Source organism: Taeniopygia guttata, chromosome 1A (assembly GCF_048771995.1).
Source record: "Taeniopygia guttata chromosome 1A, bTaeGut7.mat, whole genome shotgun sequence".
In the NCBI taxonomy this organism is placed as follows: Eukaryota; Metazoa; Chordata; class Aves; order Passeriformes; family Estrildidae; genus Taeniopygia; species Taeniopygia guttata.
Genome location: NC_133025.1, coordinates 455,143 through 476,231, shown reverse-complemented (window position 1 = coordinate 476,231; position 21,089 = coordinate 455,143). Strand labels below are relative to the sequence as shown.

The 21,089-nt window shown below is 67.0% G+C and overlaps 3 protein-coding genes across 3 annotated transcripts in view; 2 read left to right on the top strand and 1 right to left on the bottom strand.

Annotated features, from left to right (window-relative positions):
- Positions 1 to 3,117: 3,117 nt before the first annotated feature.
- On the top strand, positions 3,118 to 6,928 carry LOC115492572 (acrosin-like). The gene is made up of 5 exons (XM_032752441.3): positions 3,118 to 3,316; positions 3,442 to 3,684; positions 4,828 to 5,087; positions 5,645 to 5,778; positions 6,161 to 6,928. The coding sequence occupies exons 1-5, from the start codon at positions 3,246 to 3,248 to the stop codon at positions 6,920 to 6,922; spliced, it is 1,470 nt and encodes a 489-aa protein (XP_032608332.3). The 5' UTR covers positions 3,118 to 3,245; the 3' UTR covers positions 6,923 to 6,928.
- A 2,032-nt stretch (positions 6,929 to 8,960) lies between these two features.
- On the bottom strand, positions 8,961 to 12,714 carry PAX4 (paired box 4). The gene is made up of 6 exons (XM_072923948.1): positions 12,702 to 12,714; positions 12,167 to 12,297; positions 11,883 to 12,098; positions 10,830 to 11,118; positions 9,480 to 9,562; positions 8,961 to 9,155 (listed from the first exon to the last, which is right to left on the bottom strand). Exons 1-6 carry the CDS (start codon positions 12,712 to 12,714, stop codon positions 8,961 to 8,963), a joined length of 927 nt encoding a protein of 308 aa, XP_072780049.1.
- A 7,462-nt stretch (positions 12,715 to 20,176) lies between these two features.
- Positions 20,177 to 21,089, top strand: part of SND1 (staphylococcal nuclease and tudor domain containing 1) — a 73,260-nt gene continuing 72,347 nt past the window's right edge. Inside the window, exon 1 of the mRNA XM_041720641.2 lies at positions 20,177 to 20,343. Coding sequence (XP_041576575.1) covers positions 20,269 to 20,343 — 75 coding nt within the window. The 5' untranslated portion in view covers positions 20,177 to 20,268. The remainder of the gene's footprint in view (positions 20,344 to 21,089) is intronic.

The following is a 21,089-nucleotide window of genomic DNA, read 5'->3' as shown; positions in this document are numbered from 1 at the left end:
ACACCACCAGGAACACGAGAAATCGGTACAGGCACGCAGAGAAATTGTGGGATATTCAAAATCCTCGGGAATATCCAAAATCCTGCTCGTGCAGGATTTAGGGTGAAGCTGGATGGGGTTATCCTGGGATTTAGGGTGAAGCTGGATGGGATTATCCCAGGTGGACGGGGTTATCCCGGGATTTATGGGGCAGCTGGATGGGGTTATCCCTGGATTTAGGGTGGTGATGGATGGGGTTATCCCAGGTGGATGGGATTATCCCAGGATTTAGGGGAGCAGCTGGATGGGATTATCCCAGGATTTTATTTAGGGGTGCAGATTAATGGGGTTATATCAGGATTTATGGGGCAGCTGGATGGGGTTATCCCGGGATTTAGGGTGGTGATGGATGGGATTATCCCAGGTGGACGGGGTTATCCCGGGATTTAGGGTGAAGCTGGATGGGGTTATCCCAGGATTTAAGGATGCAGATGGATGGTGTTATCCCAGGTGTATAGGGTTATCCCAGGATTTAGGGGTGTAGATGGATGGGGTTATCCCGGGATTTAGGGTGAAGCTGGATGGGGTTATCCCGGGATTTAGGGGTGCCGATGGATGGGATTATCCCAACTGGATGGGGTTATCCCGGGATTTAGGGTGCAGTTGGATGGGGTTATCCCAGGATTTAGGGTGGTGATGGATGGGGTTATCCCAGGTGGATGGGATTATCCCAGGATTTAGGGGAGCAGCTGGATGGGGTTATCCCAGGATTTTATTTAGGGGTGCAGATTAATGGGGTTATATCAGGATTTATGGGGCAGCTGGATGGGGTTATCCCGGGATTTAGGGTGGTGATGGATGGGGTTATCCCAGGTGGATGGGGTTATCCCAGGATTTGATTTAGGGGTGCAGATTAATGGGGTTATCCCAGGATTTAGGGGGCAGCTGGATGAGGTTATCCCAGGATTTGGGGGTGCAGTTGGATGGGGTTATCCCGGGATTTATGGGGCAGCTGGATGGGGTTATCCCAGGATTTAAGGATGCAGATGGATGGGGTTATCCCAGGATTTAGGGCTCCGAGCTGTCCCGGGATCGGCCCGGATGAGCTCCAGCCTGATCGGGATCGAGCTCCTGGGATCGGGGAGCAGAGTGACAATGGAGCTGCCCCAAAGGGACACAAATCTTTAGGATCGGGGAGAGGCAGTGACAATGAGGGGACACAAATCTTTGGGATCGGGGAGCAGCCCCAAAGGGACACAAATGTTTGGGATTGGGGAGCAGAGACAATGGAGCTGCCCCTGAGGGGACACAAATCTTTGGGATCACGGAGCAGAGTGACAATGGAGTTGCCTCTGAGAGGACACAAATCTTTGGGATCTGGGAGCGGCCCCAAAGGGACACAAATCTTTGGGATCAGGGAGCGGCCCCAAAGGGACACAAATCTTTAGGATCTGGGAGCGGCCCCAAAGGGACACAAATCTTTGGGATCAGGGAGCGGCCCCAAAGGGACACAAATCTTTGGGATCAGGGAGCGGCCCCAAAGGGACACAAATCTTTGGGATCAGGGAGCGGCCCCAAAGGGACACAAATCTTTGGGATCTGGGAGCGGCCCCAAAGGGACACAAATCTTTGGGATCAGGGAGCGGCCCCAAAGGGACACAAATCTTTGGGATCTGGGAGCGGCCCCAAAGGGACACAAATCTTTGGGATCAGGGAGCGGCCCCAAAGGGACACAAATCTTTGGGATCAGGGAGCGGCCCCAAAGGGACACAAATCTTTGGGATCTGGGAGCGGCCCCAAAGGGACACAAATCTTTGGGATCAGGGAGCGGCCCCAAAGGGACACAAATCTTTAGGATCACGGAGAGGCGGTGACACTGAGGGGACACAAATCTTTGGGATCAGGGAGCAGAGTGATAATGGAGCTGCCCCAAAGGGACACAAATCTTTGGGACTGGGGAGAGGCCCCAAAGGGACTCAAATCTTTGGGATCGGGGAGAGGCGGTGACACTGAGGGGACACAAATCTTTGGGATCACGGAGCAAAGTGACAATAGAGCTGCATCAATGGGACACAAATCTTTAGGATCAGGGAGCAGCCCCAAACGAACACCAATCTAATTTATTGTTATTTATAATGCAATATAAATTATATACTAATAAATATAAATGTCTTATTTATTTTTCATTTATAAAAATTACATTAAAAAATAAATTAAAATAAATGTATGACATAAATACATAACATGTATTTATATATAAAATTCATTTATTTTGTCTTTATAAATTGTATTTATATGTAAAATGAATTTTTATATTAAAATTTATTTATATAAAATTACTCATTTTTATATTAAAATTTATTTATATAAAATTACTCACTTTTATATTAAAATTTATATATATAAAATTATTTATTTTTAGAGATAAATTTTAATTATATATAAAATGAATTTCTAGATTGAATTTTATTTATACAAAGCAATTTTAATAATAAATCTATTTATTACTTATAATGGAATATAAACGATATACAAATCTATAATTAAATATCTGTAGTAATATTAGTGGCAATTAACACCACAATGCCACACCCATGTTACCACCACGGCCAACAAATTTGCATTATCATGACTTATTCTAAATTACATCTAACGAAGCAACAAGAGTCCTAATGATTAATTATTTATGGCTGCATCCATCTCTGGGCTCCATTTTGAGGTGCCACCAGCCCAAGGCCAGCTGGGATGGCCATGGGGACAGTGGGAGGTGGCCTGGGGACAGCGGGAGGTGGCCAGGGGACAGCAGGAGGTGTCCCAGGGGACAGCGGGAGGTGGCCCAGGGACAGCGGCAGGTGACCCAGGGACAGCATGAGGTGGCCAGGGGACAGAGGGAGGTGACCCAGGGACAGCAGGAGGTGGCCCAGGGACAGCGGGAGGTGGCCAGGGGACAGCGGGAGGTGGCCGGGGGACAGCAGGAGGTGGCCAGGGGACAGCGGGAGGTGGCCCAAGGCCAGCTGGGATGGCATGGGGACAGCAGGAGGTGGCCCGGGGACAGCGGGAGGTGGCCCAGGGACAGCAGGAGGTGGCCCTGCCCGCAGCACGGGTGGCACCGCGCCCTCCTTACGGTCCCTGCCACCCCAACCGTTCCAAGGTTCCGCCGCTCTGTGACATCAGCCCGGCCTGGTGGCACCGTGGGCACTGCCAGGGCCGTGGGTGGCACCAGAGGTGACAGCTCTGCTCCGCCTGTGCCACCTGCGCTGGCAGCGATGGCTTTGCTGAGACTGCTCGTCCTGCTGGCCCTGGTTGGGTCCGTGTGGGCCACCTGGGACACCTGCAGGTCAGTGCCCGGGGGGCTCGGGGACACTCGGGGGCTGCCCTGGCACAGCCTGGGCACAGAGGAGCCCCTCGGGGTCCCTGTCCCCGCTGTCCCCGAGCAGGGCAGTGATGGCTCTGTGCTTCCAGAGGCACCTGTGGGCTCCGGCCCATGGCCTTCGACCGCAGCTCTTCAGATCTCGACTACGACTCGGTGACTTCTGCCTCTGGCACGTCCCGTGCTGTGGCTGGCACGGGTGTCCAGCCAGGGGCCTGGCCCGGCATCGTCAGCATCCAGGCCACCTGGGAGAACGGCACGTGGCACATGTGCTCGGGTGTCCTCCTCAGCTCCCAGTGGGTGCTCACGGTCGCACACTGCTTCGCCAGGGCCGGGTAAGAAACGGCAGGGACAGAGATGTCCCCGGGGCTGGGGCAGGTGCCCAGCTCACAGCACCACGTGCCACTTCCCTGCCCGCCTTGGGAAGCAGAAGGCCGGGAAATGCTGGGCTGCTGCAGCCCGTGGCTCTGCTCCCTGTCACCCCTCTGCCATCTGCTCCCTGTCACCCCTCTGCCATCTGCTCCCTGTGTCCATCTGCTCCCTGTCACCCCTCTGCCATCTGCTCCCTGTCACCCCTCTGTCCATCTGCTCCCTGTCACCCCTCTGTCCATCCGCTCCCTGTCACCCCTCTGCCATCTGCTCCCTGTCACCCCTCTGCCATCTGCTCCCTGTCACCCCTATGTCCATCCGCTCCCTGTCACCCCTCTGTCCATCCGCTCCCTGTCACCCCTCTGCCATCTGCTCCCTGTCACCCCTCTGTCCATCTGCTCCCTGTCACCCCTCTGCCCATCTGCTCCCTGTGTCCATCTGCTCCCTGTCACCCCTCTGCCATCTGCTCCCTGTCACCCCTCTGCCATCTGCTCCCTGTCACCCCTCTGCCATCTGCTCCCTGTCACCCCTCTGTCCATCTGCTCCCTGTCACCCCTCTGCCATCTGCTCCCTGTCACCCCTCTGCCATCTGCTCCCTGTCACCCCTCTGTCCATCTGCTCCCTGTCACCCCTCTGCCATCTGCTCCCTGTCACCCCTCTGCCATCTGCTCCCTGTCACCCCTCTGTCCATCTGCTCCCTGTCACCCCTCTGCCATCTGCTCCCTGTCACCCCTCTGTCCATCTGCTCCCTGTCACCCCTCTGTCCATCCGCTCCCTGTCACCCTTCTGCCATCTGCTCCCTGTCACCCCTCTGCCATCTGCTCCCTGTCACCCCTCTGCCATCTGCTCCCTGTCACCCCTCTGTCCATCTGCTCCCTGTCACCCCTCTGTCCATCCGCTCCCTGTCACCCTTCTGCCATCTGCTCCCTGTCACCCCTCTGTCCATCCGCTCCCTGTCACCCCTCTGTCCATCTGCTCCCTGTCACCCTTCTGCCATCTGCTCCCTGTCACCCCTCTGCCATCTGCTCCCTGTCACCCCTCTGTCCATCTGCTCCCTGTCACCCCTCTGCCATCTGCTCCCTGTCACCCCTCTGCCATCTGCTCCCCAGGGGCATCTCCATGTGGGAAGTGGTGATCGGGGCCTCGGATCTGAGCCAGCCGGGCCCCGAGGCCGCAGTGAGACACATCCAGAGGCTCCTGGTGCACCAGCACTACGTGCCTGCCACGGCCAGGAACGACATCGCCCTGGTGGAGCTGGACCGGCCCGTGGAGTGCAGCGACTACATCCAGCTGGGCTGCGTGCCCGACGCCTCCATCAGGGTCTCGGAGCTGAAATCCTGCTACATCGCCGGCTGGAACTTTGTCAGAGGTGAGCTCCCAACGGGATGTGTGCTTGAGGGTGAGCTGGGCACCCCGGGGACACAGACAGGGACACAGACTGGGCACAGACAGGGACACAGACTGGGCACCCCGGGGACACGGACTGGGCACAGACAGGGACACAGACTGGGCACCCCGGGGACACGGACTGGGCACAGACAGGGACACAGACTGGGCACCCCGGGGACACGGACTGGGCACCCCGGGGACACGGACTGGGCACAGACAGGGACACAGACTGGGCACAGACTGGGCACAGACAAGGACACGGACTGGGCACAGACAAGGACACGGACTGGGCACAGACAGGGACACGGGAGAGATGGATCTGGCTCCTCCCCCTGCCAACAGCAGGGACACAGCTGGGCAGCATCGCTGGGTGGGGAAGGGGCAGAGACACAGCTGGGCAGCATCGCCGAGTTGGGGAAGGGGCAGGGACACAGCTGGGCAGCATCGCTGGGTGGGGAAGGGGCAGGGACAGGCCCGGGAAGGGGAGGGGATGGGTACTGAGCTGCTGGCGACTCATTCCCGCGGTTCTGGGATCAGGCATGGTTCTGCGGGAGTCCAAGGTCCACCTCATCCAGACGGAGATCTGCAACAGCAGCCGCTGGTACAGGGGGGCCGTTCATGCTGACAACCTGTGTGCTGGGTACCCGCAGGGCGGCATCGACACCTGCCAGGTAGGAGTGCCCCACACACAGCCCAGTCTGTGCCCTCTCCACCCCTCCCCTCCCATCCCCTCCCGCGAGAGGAGCCAGCCCCGGGCTGGGGGAGAGGAGCCAGCCCAGGGCTGGGGGAGAGGAGCCAGCCCCGGGACTGGGGAGAGGAGCCAGTCCGGGACTGGGGAGAGGAGCCAGCCCCGGGACTGGGGAGAGGAGCCAGTCCGGGACTGGGGGAGAGGAGCCAGCCCCGGGACTGGGGGAGAGGAGCCAGCCCATGGCTGGGGGAGAGGAGCCAGCCCAGGACTGGGGGAGAGGAGCCAGCCCCGGGACTGGGGGAGAGGAGCCAGCCCAGGGCTGTCAGCAGCCCCCCACAGTCCCTGAGCCATCTCTCCTGGCACAGGGGGACAGCGGGAATCCCCTCGTCTGCAAGGGCAGTGGAGCTGACTACTTCTGGCTGGTGGGATTGAACAGCTGGGGAAGAGGCTGTGACAGAGCCAGGCACCCCGGGATCTACACCTCCACTCAGCACTTCTACAACTGGGTCCTCATCCAGACGGGCCTGAGCCCGGCTGACATAACGGGTTCAGCACCGCAGCCGAACTGCGCCGCGACTCCTAAGCCGGAGGTCAGCACGACTTCGGCACAGACCCCGACGCCAGAGCCAGAACAACAGCCGGAGACAAAGCCAACACCAGTGCCAGGGCCAGTGTCAGAGCTGGTGCCAGGGCCAGAGATGATGCCAGAGATGGTGCCAGTGCCAGAGATGACGCCAGAGCCAACTCCAGAGCCAGAGCCGGTAACGAAACCGATGCCAGAGCCGACGTCAGTGCCACAGCCAAGCCCAGAGCCGGTGCCGGTGCCGGAACCAACGCCAGTGCCCGTGCCAGAGCCAATGCCAGAACCGACGACAAAGCCAACACCAGAGCCAACGCCAGTGCCAATGCCGGAGCCGACGCTAGTGCCGACACCAGAGCCGACACCAGAGCCGGTGCCAGAGCCGGTGCCAGAGCCAGCCATCCCCCTGGGGCCCGAGCAGCCGGTGCCAACCCCGACACCGGCCCCGGACCGGGTTCTGGTGATCTCGGTGCCGTACCGGAGCCTGGTGCGGTTCTGTAACCTGCTCCGGGATTTCCTGCGGTTCCTGCGGGACCAGCTGGACTGACCCAGCCGCAGAACGCGGCCCCGGCCCGTTCCGTCCCGGTCCATCGGCCCGTTCCGTCCCGGTCCATCGGCCCGTTCCGTCCCGGTCCATCGCCCCGCGGGGCCCGGCGGCCGCAGCCCCGGGGCCGCCCCGTCCCCGCCGCCCTCCCCACCGCCCCCGAGCCGCGTTCCGTTCGCTGCTGAAATAAAAACGCTGTTGGTGCTCCCAGCACCGCGGGCTCTGCGCCCTTCTGCCGCGGGCAGGGCCGGGAGGGGCGGCGGGACAACGAGCGGGGCTGGCCCGGGACGGGAGGAGACCGGGGGGAGCCGGGCCGGAGTGGGAAAAGCGCTTTAATAACGGGCCGGAGTGGGAAAAGCGCTTTAATAACGGAGCGGAGTGGGAAAAGTGCTTTAATAACGGGCCGGAGTGGGAAAAGGGCTTTAATAACGGGCCGGAGTGGGAAAAGTGCTTTAATAACGGGCCGGAGTGGGAAAAGGGCTTTAATAACGGGCCGGAGTGGGAAAAGGGCTTTAATAACGGGCCGGAGTGGGAAAAGCGCTTTAATAACGGAGCAGCCCGGAGCCCCCAGGTGCGGGAGGTGCCACCCTGAGCTGCTGCGGCCACCCAGGGGTGTCCCCTCTGTCACCAGCTCGTGTCTCTGAGGCTGCCGGGACCCCGATCCCACTGCCCCCGCTGTGCCCTGGGTCCCAGGTGGGATCCCCGGATCCGGGACATTCCCTCTGCTCCAGCGGGGTCGCGGCTCCCAGGAGCTGTCCTGGCTCCGGGGAAGGGGCTGGAGCGTGGGGACCCTCCTGGAACGGGTCAGGCATCCTGGAACGGGTCAGGATCCTCCTGGAACGGGTCAGGGATCCCGGAACGGGTCAGGAATCCCGGAACGGGTCAGGGATCCCAGAACGGGTCAGGGATCCCGGAACGGGTCATGAATCCCGGAACGGGTCAGGGATCCCGGAACGGGTCAGGGATCCCGGAACGGGTCAGGAATCCCGGAAGGGGTCAGGGATCCCGGAACGGGTCAGGGATCCCGGATTCCGTGATCCAGCAGTGTCTGGAGGAGGTTTAGGGACCTGCCGCGGTGGCACCGGGGGCTTAGCGGGGCTGCGGGCCCCAGGCTGGCAGCGGGGCGAGCCCGGGGGGCAGCAGGGCGAAGGGGGGGCTCTGCAGGGGCTGCCAGGGCGCTGGAGCGGGGGTCCCGCCGGGAGCCAGAGCTGCGGGATGGACACGGGGCTCAGGCATGGCCCGCCGGGCCCTGGGAGGGGACCCCCAGGGACCCCCAGCCCCGAAGCGCGGGGGTCCCTCACCGCAGCAGGCGTCGTCCCAGGCGCAGGGCCCGGAGGCGCAGAGGTGCAGCGGGGCCGGGGGGCGCGGGTGGGCGGCGAGGCCGTGCGGGGGGACCGAGAGCGCCGTGTCCCGGGTGTCCCTGGGCTGCTCCGGACCGGGGGGACCGGCGAGGGTCGGGGCGCTCCGGACAGGGCTCCCCACGGGAGCGCGGGCTCCAGAGGGTGCCCGAGCTCCTTGGGGTGTCCCCAGCACCCCGGGGTGGCCGTGTCCTACCCGTGCGGCGGCTGCGGCGGCGGGACCGACAGCGGGCGGGGTCCAGTCGCACCAGGAGCCTGCGGGGCACGGGCGGGGACAATGTCCTGGCTCAGCCCCGGTGTCCCAGCGCCAAACGCCAGCCGCGCTCCCTCCCGAGGGCACCCCTGGGTGCCACGTCCCGTCCCCTCGGTGGCCGGGCTGTCACCTGCGCCGCCAGCCTGCAGCTGCCGCTCGCTCTCCCGGCGCCACTTGGCTCGGCGGTTCGAGAACCAGACCTGCGGAGGGGCGGGAGCTGAGGCTGCCCCCGCCCGGACCAGCCCTGCGCCCCCCGGCGCAGCTCCGAGCCCCGGGACACGGCTGGGACACGGGCAGAGAAGGGGGCTCCATCCCGGGCACGGGCAGAGAAAAGGGTTTGGTTCTGGGCATGGACAAGGACAAGGGGTTCCATGCCGGGAACGGGCACGGTCCTGGGCAGAGGAATCTTTGATCCCGCATCTTCCCCACCTCACGGCCTGGGAGCGCTCGCCGGGCTCCGGGCGTGTCCCCGCACAGGGCACGGGACCCTCGGGGCGCTCCCGTGTGCGCTCTGCCGTGCCGCGGGGTGCCCTGGCAGCGCTGCCCTGGCACGGGGGACTCGCTGCTGGCACTGCCTGGACGCCCAGAGGCTCGGCAGGGGCACAGGGACGTGGGTCTGGAGCTGCTGCGAGGAACGTGTGCCAGGGAGTGTGCCGGGGAGTGTGCCAGGGAGTGTGCCAGGCACTGTGCCGGGTGTGCCATGGAGAGAGCCCCGAGCCCGGACAAACCCAGCCCTGGGGAGCCACTGCCACCACCCGGAGCCTGTCCCCATCCCCGCGGCCGCCAGCAGCGCTGCCACGCTTTGGAGGTGTCCCCGAGGGCTCGCTGTCCCCCTGGCCCGGCGGCCCCGATGCCAGCGGCCCCTCCGGGCCGCTCCGGGCCCCTCCGGGCCGGTCCGGCCAGTGGGACGCGGCCGCGCTCCCGTTCGGGGTGAGGGGGTCACTCTTACCCTGATGGTGCTGGCGGGGAGCTGCGTGGCCGCGGCCAGGCTCTGCCGGGTGGCGCTGTCCGGGTACTGTCCCCTGCGGAACTCTGCAAGGGGCACCGGCCGAGCTGGCTCCGGTCCGGGCGGGTCGGGGCAGCCACCCCCGGTACCCGGGCAGGAGATGCCAGGGACGTGTCTGCAGCCGGGCCGCGGGGCAGCGAACTGGGGTGTTCTGGGGTGGTTTGGGGTGCTCTGGGGTGTTCTGGGGTGCTTTGGGGCAGTCTGGGGTGGTTTGGGGTGCTCTGGGGTGTTCTGGGGTGGTTTGGGGTGCTCTGGGATGGTTTGGGGTGCTTTGGGGTGCTCTGGGGTGGTTTGGGACAATCTGGGGTGCTTTGGGGTGCTCTGGGGTGGTTTGGGACAATCTGGGGTGCTTTGGGGTGCTCTGGGGTGTTCTGGGGTGGTTTGGGACAGTCTGGGGTGGTTTGGGGTGCTCTGGGGCGGTGTGGGGTGCTGTGGGGCGTTTTGGGGCACTCTGGGGTGATTTGGGGTGCTCTGGGGCGGTGTGGGGTGCTCTGGGGTCCTTTGGGACTCTGTGGGGTGGTTTGGGGTGCTCTGGGGTGGTGTGGGGTGGTTTGGGGCTCTGTGGGGTGGTTTGGGGTGCTCTGGATTGGTTTGGGGCAGTCTGGGGTGGTTTGGGGTGCTCTGGGGTGGTTTGGGACTCTGTGGGGTGGTTTGGGGTGCTCTGGGGTGGTTTGGGGTTCTCTGGAGTGGTTTGGGGTGCTCTGGGGCGGTGTGGAGTGGTTTGGGGTGCTCTGGGGCGGTTTGGAACTCTGTGGGGTGGTTTGGGGTGCTCTGGGGCGGTGTGGGGTACTGTGGGGCGTTTTGGGGTTCTCCGGGGCGGTGTGGGGCACTCTGGGGCGGTTTGGGGCACTCTGTGGTGATTTGGTGCTCTCCGGGGCGGTGTGGGTCGCTCTGGGGCGGTTTGGGGTTCTCTGGAGTGGTTTAGGGTGCTCTGGGGTGGTTTGGGGTGCTCTGGGGTGGTTTAGGGCTCTCTGGGGCGGTGTGGGGCGCTCTGGGGTGATTTGGGGCTCTCCGGGGCTGTGTGGGGCGCTGTGGGGCGGTTTGGGACTCTGTGGGGTGATTTGGGGCTCTCTGGGGCGGTGTGGGGCGCTCTGGGGAGGTTTGGGACTCTGTGGGGTGGTTTGGGGCTCTCTGGGGCGGTGTGGGGCGCTGTGGGGCGGTTTGGGGCCCCGCAGGGATGGCCCGGAGGGGCAGAGCCCATCCCGAAAGCCCCAGTGCCCGGAATCCCGGGGCATTCCCCGGGAGCAGCCCCGCTCCGTCCCGCCCGGGGCCGGCATCCCGCGGGGAGCGCACCTTCCTCCAGAGCCGCCGCCTGCCGCCCGGTGAGCGCGGTCCGGTTCCTGCCGCGCCCGGGGCCCGCCCGGCCCGCAGCGCTGCCCGGGGCCGCGGGGGCCGCTGCGAGAACGGCAGGACAGGCGCTGGGGGCGGCCCCGGTGCTGGCGGCGCCCCGGAGGGACCGGGAAGGGCCGGGAGGGGTCCGGGCCCTGGGGCCGGGCTCACCCCGTGGCCGCGGGGCCCGAGGCTCGGCCGCCAGCCGGAGGTCGCTGGGCAGCGTCCGGAGCACGCGGTTGATGGAGGAGACCTGCGCAGGGCAGAGGGGATGTGCCGGGAGGGGACGGGACCCCCGGGGGTGCGGGGGGCAGGAATGGAGGTGGAGCTGTCCCTGCGGTGCTCTCCGGAGCCAGGGATTCTCCAGCCCGGGGCCGAGCCCGTCTGCTCCCCGTCTGTGATCCGGGACCCCGGAATCCCGGGACCCACAGGATCTGACGGGAGGCGCGACGGGGCACGGCAGGGTGGGAAGCACAGCTCTCCCCGCCCAAGGGACACTTGTCACGGAGCCACCGCGGTGGCCCGAGGAGGCAGCCGGGCTCGGGGCTGGCGGTCGGGGCTCCACTTCCACTGGGAAGGAGCGATCTGCCTTCCCCTCCCAGCCGCTCCAGGCACCGAGCCCTTCCCCGCGGATCCTTCCCATTCCCGAGTCCTTCCCACGGAGCTGAACCCTTCCCATCACTCCGAGCCCGTCCCGGGGACCATTCCCACTGTCCCGGGGCACCATTCCCACTGTCCCGGGCACCATTCCCACTGTCCCGGGCACCATTCCCACTGTCCCGGGGCACCATTCCCACTGTCCCGAGCCCTTCCCGGGCTGTGCACCATTCCCACTGTCCCGGGCCCTTCCCGGGCACCATTCCCACTGTCCCGGGCACCATTCCCACTGTCCCGAGCCCTTCCCGGGGCACCATTCCCCCCTCCCGCCGCCCTCCCGCCCCCGGCCGTGTGTCGGGACCCCCTGCCCCGCCCGGCCCCGGGAATTCCCGCAGCCCCGGGGCTCCGCGGGGGACTCACGCTGGGGATGGCGCTGCCGGCGCAGATTCCCTCGGCCTGCAGCTGCCGGCGGATCTCCCAGGCGAAGAGCCCGGGCTGCTCCAGCTTCAGCCGCGCGATCCTGGCCACCACGGCCGGGGTGGCCGTGCGGGGCTTGCTGCCCCCCGCAGCCCGGGGCCCCACGGCCCCCGTCCGGTAATAGCGGCCCAGGATTTTGCTGACGCAGCCGTTGGAGACCTGCGGGCGGAACTTCAGCGCGGGGAGGATCGGGGAGGGGAAGGGACCCCAGCCCCGGCCGGGCGCACCTTGAGGCTGCGGGAGATGTCGGAGCTGCGGGCGCCGCTCGCCGCCAGCGCGATGATTCTCTGCCTCTTGCACGTGGGGAGGGGGCGGCCGTTCAGGAAGAGCCCCCCGAGCTGGTTCACCCCGCTGGGCCCTGGGGAGCGGGGCAGGGCTGGGCTGCGGGGCAGGGGGGCTGCCGGTCCTGCCCTCCCGGCTCCCCAGGATGAAGTGGAGGAGGCCGGGACCGCTGGAGCTGAGGGGGTCTGGAGGGGCTGGGCAGGGGGAGCTGCGGTTTGGAGGGACGGGGGCGCGATGCTGGGGGTGGGTGCAGGCAGGGAATGGGAGCGCCGGCCCCGGGAAGCAGGAAAAGCACCCCCTGGAAGGGCACAGGGCGAATTTGGGAAGGGCAGGGGGGTGACAGGCTGCGGGGCTGGATGTCCCCGGGGGTGGACAGCCGCAGGGAGGGCCCTGCGGAGCCGCGGGTGAATCGGTGTCCGGGAGGACGCCCTTGTGCCGGAGCAGGGGATGGTGGCCCGGCACATCCCCCGCGTTCCTCACCTCGGTGCTGCATCGTGGAGAGACTCCAGGGGCTGTGGGTGCCTGGGAATTCCCAGTGGGACACGGGGAAAAGCGCAGGGCCGGATAAATCAGCGCCGGTGTCCAGGGCTCAGCCACCACCCTGCTGCGAGGAGGAGGGACGAGAGCAGGAGTCTTCGAACGGAGGGTGGAAACACTTGAGGGCAGCTTGGGAAGTCCCTGTGCTCCAGGCACAGCGGATAAGGACCAGGAAAAGAGGTCACAGGGCTCTGGAGAGGCTCGGGAGACACCGGGAATGCTGCCGGTGCTGCCCGCACCACCGGCACGGAACGGAGCCAGCGTGGCTGAGCCGCGTCCCAGCGCCCGCAGAGCTCCCGGGACACCCCTCGGGGGGCAGCGGGGTCCCCACGCCCACCCCACCCCAGCGGAGTGCCGGGATCCACGGGGAATGGAGGGTTGCCCCACACCCACCGCCCTCCCAGCCAGGAATTCCTCATTCCCAATCTCCCATCCATGGCTGCCCTCTGTCAGTGGGAGCCATTCCCTGTGTCCTGCCCCTCCATCCTTGTCCCCAGTCCCTCTGCAGCTCTCCTGGAGCCCCTTCAGGCCCTGCCAGGGGCTCTGAGCTCTCTCTGGAGCTTTTCTGTCTCCAGGCTGGCACTTCCAGCTCTCCCGGCCTGGCTCCATGGATTTCCCGGCAGGATTCCCGCAGGGACACTGGTGCCAGTGCCTCTCCCGCCTGAGCAGCAGCGGAGCCACGGAGGTGCCACGGAGCCTGGCGGCTGCTGCTCCCCTCACGGCCTTGCCAGAGCCCCCAGTTCACCCAGGGTTCCACCCGGAACACCCTAAAACCCTCCCGACACCGCCAGCGTGGGGCTTTCCCTGCCACAGTCCCCAGACCCCACCGCGCCTCTTCCCCGCACAGCTGAGGGAGTTTGGCGACACCGACCCCCGGTGAAATTCGGGAAAAGCGAAATCAATCCAGCAATGGGGACAAGCCCGCAGCTCTCCCGCAGGTCAGCGGCAAAGCCGAGGCGCGTCCAGCTCCCTCTGCTCGGGGAGGGGTGGGTGGCCCCGGGGCGATGCGCGGAGGGTGCTCCGGGAAGGAGGGAAGGGAGGAACGGGACACGAGTCCCCCCGGGGCCGCGATGAGCTCGGTCCCCGTGCGGCGCAGGGACAAGGAGGCAGCGGGAGCGGCGGGGCCGGGCCGGGGCCGGTGCCTCCCGGGACCCCGGCGCTTCTCCAGGTTACAGCGCGCTCGGCACCGGCTCCCGCAGCTCCTCCTGCGGCTTTCACAGCGCGCAAAGGCGCTCGGCGGAGCGGCGGAGCCCGGAGCGGCGCAAGGAGGTACCTGCGGAGCCTCGGGGGAACCGGACCGGACCGTCCCGGGAGCCGGGCGGGCGCTCAGTGGCGGCAGCGGGGCCGTGATGTCACGGCAGGAGGGAGAGGAGGACCGGGAGGAAGGGGCGGCCCGATGCGGCCGCGCCCAGCACACGCCCGGCCCGGGGGGCTCCGGCGGGACTCGGGGGCGCTCGGGGCCCCCCGGGCCGGGCACGGAGCCGGTACCGGGTGAGCGCCGGTGTTTCAGCACCTGCGGCCGGCGGACAGCACGGCTCCGCCGCGTTCCCGCGCCCCGGAGCATCCCCGGGGATCCCCCGGCGGAGCCCCCCGAGGGGCTTCGCTCCCGCGTCTCTCCCGCAAAGCAAACAGGGACATATGGGATTCAATCATAAATCCACCTTCGCTTTTATTACATCGATTTAATTTATTTTGGGTGCTGAACAAATAGAAGGCGGCCCCCGGGGTGGCGGCTGGGCCCGGCGGGGACTCCCCGGTGTGCTCCAGGCGAGGCACCGGCACAGATGGCCCCTTCTTGGAAGATTAAAAAAAACCCAACGTTGTAAAGGTTTCAAGTAAAATATTTGAAGAGCAAATATTAGCCAGCGAGGAGCCCATCGCCGTGGCCCTCCGCGCCCGGCCCCGCGAGTCATCCGGCGTTATTTGCACCCCGGTCCCGGCCCCCGCGCTCCGCACTGCTGCCCGCCTTTGGAAAATACCATATGCTCCGAATTACATATTAACCACGGCCCTGCGGGGCCCGGGCCCGGCCCCGGCCCCCGGGGAGCCGCCGCGCCGCCCCCCCGCCGCCCGCGGGGCGCCCCGGCTGTCCCGCACCCCGGAGCGGGGCTCGGGCTGCCGGCGGCGCGGGGAGCGCCGGCACCCGGGGCTGGCTCCCCCCCGCTCCGCGCCGGCCGCCCGGACCCCCCCGCTCCGCCGCGGCCGTGGGGGAGCCCCGGTGGAGCCCCCGGGGCGGGCGAGCCCCGTGCGTAACGCGGCCGCGGGCAGCGGGGCGCGGGGCTCGGCACCGGGCCGGGGGGGCCCAGGGCCGCCCCTGTCCCCCTGTCCCCGGGCCCGGGCGGGGGGCGGCGCGGGGGGCTCCGGGCCGGCCCCGGAGCGGCGGGGCTGCCCCCGGGCCGTGCGCGCTGGGACCGGGCGCGCCGGGCTCCGGTGCGCACAGCCCCGGCCCGCTCCTCGCCGCTCCCGGGCCGGCCCCGCGGTGCCCCGGCGGCGGGAGGAGCCCCCGGAGCCGCTCGGAGCTCGGAGGGGCCGGGGGAGCCCCGCGGGGCCGGGGGGAGGCGGCGGCGGCGGGCGCAGGGCGCGGGTGCCCGGCGCGGCTCGGGCGCGGCGGCTGCCCCGGCCCCGGGCACCGGAACCGGGACGGGGAAAGGCGGGAGAGGAGCGGGGAGAGCGGGGACGGGGACGGGGGAAGGGGCAGATGTGGAGCGGGGAGGATGCGGGGAGGGGGGAAGAGAGATGGACACGGGGGAGCAGAGGTGATGGAGGGATGGCGAAAGGGAGAGGCGGAGACGCGGAGAGACGGAGCCGGGAAGGCGGAGGAGAAACGGGCCCGGGAGAGGCGGAGAGGCGCGGATGGAGAGGGTGAAACGGAGAGGAGAGGGGAGGAGAGAGGAGAAGAGGGGGGACAGGTGTTGGGACGTGGAGAGATGATGATCTGGAGAGGGAGAGACGTGGAGACGTGAGGACACAGAGAGGTGAAAAGGCAGAAATGGAGAAATGCTAAAATGGAGAGATGGAGAGTTGGACACAGAATCATGGAGACATGGAAAGGTGGAGAGGTGAAGGTGCGAAGAGATGAGGGAGAGGGGGAAATCGGAGAGGTGGAGAGGTGTGGAGGTGTAATCAGGGAGGTTGGAGAGGTGCGAAGGAAGAGGTGGAGACATTTGGGGACATGGAGAGGTGGGGACAGAGCTCTGGAGAGGTGCAGGGAAGACCCAGAGCTGCATTTGTGCCCCTGTGAGCTCTCCCCGCTCCTCAGGGAAGAGCCTTTGCAGGGACTCCGAGGCTGCTGAGCGCCCCAGGGACAGCGTGGGGCCGCTTCCGCTGCAGAGGCCGGGCCGCGGGGCTGTCCCCGGGGCTGCCGGCCCGCGGTGCCCTGCCCCGGTGGCCGGGAATGCCGGCCGGTGACCGGGAATGCCAGGCGGTGGCCGGGAATGCCAGGCGGTGGCCGGGAATGCCAGCACAGAGCTGGGGCTGGCGGGGACCCGAGTGTCCCCTGCTGCCAGCGCCGGTCACCCCAGCTGGAACCGGGAGGGAGGAAAGGGAGGGAGGAGAGGAGAGGAGAGAAGGAGAGGAGGAGGAAAGGAAGGAAAGAAAGGAAGGAAAAGAAAGAAAGGAAAGAAAAGAAAGAAAAGAAAGAAAAGAAAGAAAAGAAAGAAAGGAAAGAAAGGAAAGAACGGAAAGAAAGGCAAGAAAGGAAAGAACGGAAAGAAAGGAAAGAAAGGAAAGAAAGGAAAGAATGGAAAGAAAGGAATGAAGGAATGAAGGAATGAAGGAATGAAGGAATGAAGGACCCGGTCCCCGCTGTCCCGGGCAGGATCAGGGCCGTGTCGGGGACACCGGGGGCTGCGGAGGGGAGCACAGAGCTCCGGTGTCCCGGGAAAGGCGCTCACGGCAGCAGCTCAGCCGGGGAGCCGGGGTGTCCCCCAGGGCTCGGCGGGAGTTTGCCGGGCACAGAGATCCAGCTGAGCAGAGCCGCCGCCTTCACCTTTATATCCCTCTCCATTTTCATCTGCGTCTTCATTTCTCTTTCCATCTTTAGTTTTGCCTCCGTATTCGTGGGTGTCTCAAGTCTCCATCTCCATCTGTGTCGCTTTTTTTCTTTCTTGCTCTGCTTTCATCTCTGCTTCCTCTCCATCTCTGCCTTTATCTCCATCCCATCTTCTCCTCCACTCCCAGACCATCTCCGTCTCCATTCCCAGTGCCATTCCCCAGCCTCACCCCCATTCCTATCCCATTGATCCCACCCCATCCCATCTCGCTCCCGGTGTCTCCGGGCTGCTCAGAGGGCGGAACCGGGAGCAGCCCGTGCAGACCGGGCCGTGCTCGGGGCAGATCCGCTCCTCCCGGGGCTCAGGGCCCGCTGTCCTCTCCAGCGCCCCGTCCCCGAGCCCACCGGCGGTGCCCACAGGGATTGTGTCCTCGGGTGTCGCTCCCGGGAGCGGGTGCAGAGCCCTGACCGGGGCCGGGGACAGCGGGTCCTTGTCCCCATCGCCGGCTGGCACCGGGACCGGAGTGTGCTGGGCACTGGGAGCTGGCAGGGGACACAGAGAGGGACCCCGCGGGGACAGCGGGTCCTTGTCCCCATCGCCCGCTGGCACCGGGACCGGAGTGTGCCGGGCACCGGGAGCTGGGAGGGGACACAGAGAGGGACCCCGCGGGGACAGCGGGGGAGGAGCGGGGAGGCAGGAGGGGACCTGCTCCGGCAGAGGGGTGACAGCAGCAGGGCTGGGGAAAGGGACAGGGGTGGCACGGGACAGGAGGGACACGGGAACAGGAGGGAACAGGGACACGGAGTGGCACAGGGATGGAGATGGGAACAGGGACAGAGAGGGACACGGGAACAGAGACACAGAGTGGGACAGGGACAGGGATGGACACGGGAACAGAAAGTGACACAGGAACAGGGACACGGAGTGGCACAGGGATGGAGATGGGAAAAGGGACAGAGAGGGACACGGGAACAGAGACAGAGTGGCACAGGGACAGGGACACGGGAACAGGGACAGAGAGGGACACGGGAACAGAGAGGGACACGGGAACAGGGACAGGGATGGACACGGGAACAGGGACAGGGAGAGGGTGGAACAAGGATGTGGAGGGGACGGAGCACGGGCACAGAGGGGGTGGAACAGGGACCTGGAGGGACAAGGGAAATGGAGCCCCCATCCCACGGGGGCATCAGAGCCCCCATCCCCATCCCACGGGGGGCATCAGAGCCCCATCCCACGGGGGCATCAGAGCCCCCATCCCACGGGACCATCAGAGCCCCCATCCCCATCCTTCGGGAGGCATCAGAGCCCCCATCCCACGGGGAGCATCAGAGCCCCCATCCCCATCCCACGGGGGCATCAGAGCCCCCACCCCACGGCTCTGGAAAATCCCATTCTTTTCTCCTGCAGAAAGCACGGGTGGAAGTTAAAAGCCCAGATGACTCAGCCCACCAAGAAAACGGAGTCTATCCCCACGTTCCCACCTACAATTTCAGTTCCTTTTCCATCAAAATGATGATTATTAAAGGATTCGGGCTAAAAGAGGCAATTTGGGGGCTTGTAGGTGTCCTCCCCATCATCTCTGGTGGGATGCAGGCGCAAGATGGGACAGAGATATGGCAGGCCCAGAAATCCCATGGACCACGATAACGGAGCTGCTTTTCCAGGTTTTTGGGCAGAGATTTCCTGCCCCAAAAAAGGGGCCAAGTATTAAAATCGGGGAGAAACCAAAACAATTTAATACATTGTGATCAAAAGGCTGGAGCAGGGAGATCCGAAGGGGTGGAAGGCTGTGGCAGGTAGGGAGAGGGAGGGAAGAGGATTCCTCGTGGATTGGGATGGATTGGGAGACTCTGGCACAGCCGGGGCAGTGAAACCCCGGAGTGAGACCACCGGGACCCTCGGAAAAGGGGAAAGGGGCGGGGGCTGCAGCGGGACCGGCTGGGGAGACAAACCCCGGGGTGGGAACAGACAGGAAAACATCAGGAACGCGGCAAAAAAAAACAAAAGCCCCAAAAAACCCCAACCCACAGGGTGGGAAAAGGCGCCGTGCCCAGCGGGAGACACCGGCGGGGCGGATTCCCGCGGGCTCCGGTGCCCCCAGGAGCGCTCTGATCCCCCCGGTATGTGCTCCGAGCCCCCCGGGGGGTTCACCTGCGGGGCCCGGGGCCCGGTGTGCGTTCCCATCCATCCCCCGTGTTCCCTCCGTGGCCACTCCAGTGGCCCCCGCCACCCGCGAGTGGCACGGCTCCGCTCGGGGCCGGCGGAGGTGACACCGGGACACCGGGGAGGGCACCCGGAGCATCCCGAGGGGCGGCGGGACCCGCAGCCGGTGAGCCCCGGTCCCCCCCGCTCCGGTGGGCTCCGGGCTGACAGCGGGAGGCTCCGGTAGCCCGGGGGATCACCGGGGGGGCTGCACTGGGGGATCCCCCGGGCCCTGTGGAAATGTGCCGGGCCGGGCCGGGCGGGGCCGGGCTCGGTCTGGGGTACCCCTGGTGTGCCCCGCCCCCCGACCTCCGGGACCCTCACCCCCGGTGTGCCCTCGGTGTAACCCCCCCCTCCCCACCTCCGCGACCCCCACCCCCGGTGTGCCCTCGGTGTAACCCCCCCCCCCGACTTCCGGGACCCCCACCCCCGGTGTGCCCCCGGTGTAACCCCCCCCACTCCCGGGACACTCACCCCCGGTGTGCCCCCCCTGCCCCCGGTGTAACCTCCACCTCCGGGACCCTCACCCCCGGTGTGACCCCGGTGTAACCCCCCCCCCCACTCCCGGGACCCCCACCCCCGGTGTGCCCCCGGTGTGCCCCCCCCCGCCCCCGTGTGCCCGTGCTCCCCTCCACTCCCGGGACCCCCACCTCCGGTGTGCCCCCGTTTTGCCCCCCCCCATTCCCGGGACCCTCATCCCCGGTGTGCCCACGGTGTAACCCCCCCCTCCCCACCTCCGCGACCCCCACCCCCGGTGTGCCCTCGGTGTGCTGCCCCCCCCTCCCCCCCCACTCCCGGGACCCCATCTCCGGTGTACCCCCCCGCCCCCCCCCAGCCCCGGGACCCCCGCCCGGCCCCGCCGCTGCCGGAATGGGCGTGTCCCCGCCAAGCCCCGCCCCCGGTGACGAAGGGGGCGTGTCCCGCGTTGGCCCCGCCCCCGCGCGGCGCGAGCCACGTGCGCGCGCGCGGGCGGCCTTTGCCGACGTGTCCCTGGCGCCGCGCGCCCCGGAAGTCCCGCCCCCCCCTCCCGCGCGCGCCGGGGCCGGGCGGGGCCGCCGGGGGCGCGACGCTCACGAGCCGCGCGCCGCCATTGGCCGGGGCGCCGCGGGGCGGGGCGGCGCGCGCGGCGGCAGCGGCCGCCCGTTGGCCGCCGGCCGCGCCGGGGGGCGGAGCCGCGCGGAGGCCCCGCCCCCGCCCCGGCGAGGCCCCGCCCCCCGCGAGGCCCCGCCCCCCGGTCCCTTCCGCGCTCGCCCCGGGCCCCGCCGCGCTCCCGCCGCCCGTCCCGGCCCGGCCCGACCCGACCCGGCCCCGCCATGGCCTCCGCGGCCAACCCCGGCCCGCCCGCCGCCGCGCCGCCGCCCGTCGTCCAGCGCGGCATCGTCAAGATGGTAAGGGCTGCGCCCGCCGCTCCCCGCACCGGCCCCGCGCCTCGCCGCCGACCGGGGAGCCCCGTGTCCCGCACGCTCCTCCGCGGCCCCGCTCCGCTCGCCGCCTTCTGCCCGCTGAGCGGCAGCCCGTCCGCTCCCCGCCCGGTGCCCGGCTCCCGCAGCCCGGTGCCCGGCTCCCGCAGCCCGGTGCAGCCCGTCCGGTGCTCCCGGGCCCCGTGCGGCGGCAGTTGCCGGTCCGTTACCGCCCGCAGCCCCGGCACCTCGCGCTGCACCGGGGATCCCCCTGCAGCCCGCCTCCCCCGCGCCGTCCGGCACCGGGCACCGCGCGGTCCCGCCACCCCGGTGCCGTCCCGGAGCAACTTTGGGTCCCGGGACCGGAGCCGGTGGTCCCGCTCCGTTCCGGCCCCGGAGCCCCGACGGGGCGCGGAGCAGCGGCCTCGCAGCGCCACCGGCAGCGGGGCCGTGCCGGGGGCTCCCCACGTGCTCCGCTCGCCGCCCTTCCCGGGGCATCCCCGCGGGGCGGGATGGGAGCCCCGAGCCCCGGTCGAGGGGCTCCGGGGTCCCCGGCAAGGGTCCCGGGTCCCCACGTGTGCCGGCAGCGGGGCCTGGGGGGGCGAAGGTCGGGTTCAGTCCCGGGTGCCGTGTCCCCGTCCCGTGTCCCCGTCCCGTGTCCCCGTTCCCCGCGGTGTCCCCGAGCTCCCCGAGCCCCGTGCCCGGGTGGGTCTGGGGGTCTTGGCTGACCCCTT

Coding starts and splice junctions, on each gene's coding strand:
- LOC115492572 (XM_032752441.3), top strand. CDS start 3,246: ATGGCTTTGCTGAGACTGCTCGTCCTGCTGGCCCTGGTTGGGTCCGTG. Junction 3,317..3,441: donor GCCACCTGGGACACCTGCAG/GTCAGTGCCCGG, acceptor CTGTGCTTCCAG/AGGCACCTGTGGGCTCCGGC. Junction 5,779..6,160: donor GCGGCATCGACACCTGCCAG/GTAGGAGTGCCC, acceptor CTCCTGGCACAG/GGGGACAGCGGGAATCCCCT.
- PAX4 (XM_072923948.1), bottom strand. Junction 12,099..12,166: donor ACATCTCCCGCAGCCTCAAG/GTGCGCCCGGCC, acceptor TTCCGCCCGCAG/GTCTCCAACGGCTGCGTCAG. Junction 9,156..9,479: donor TCCCCGCCAGCACCATCAGG/GTAAGAGTGACC, acceptor CGTTCCTCGCAG/CAGCTCCAGACCCACGTCCC.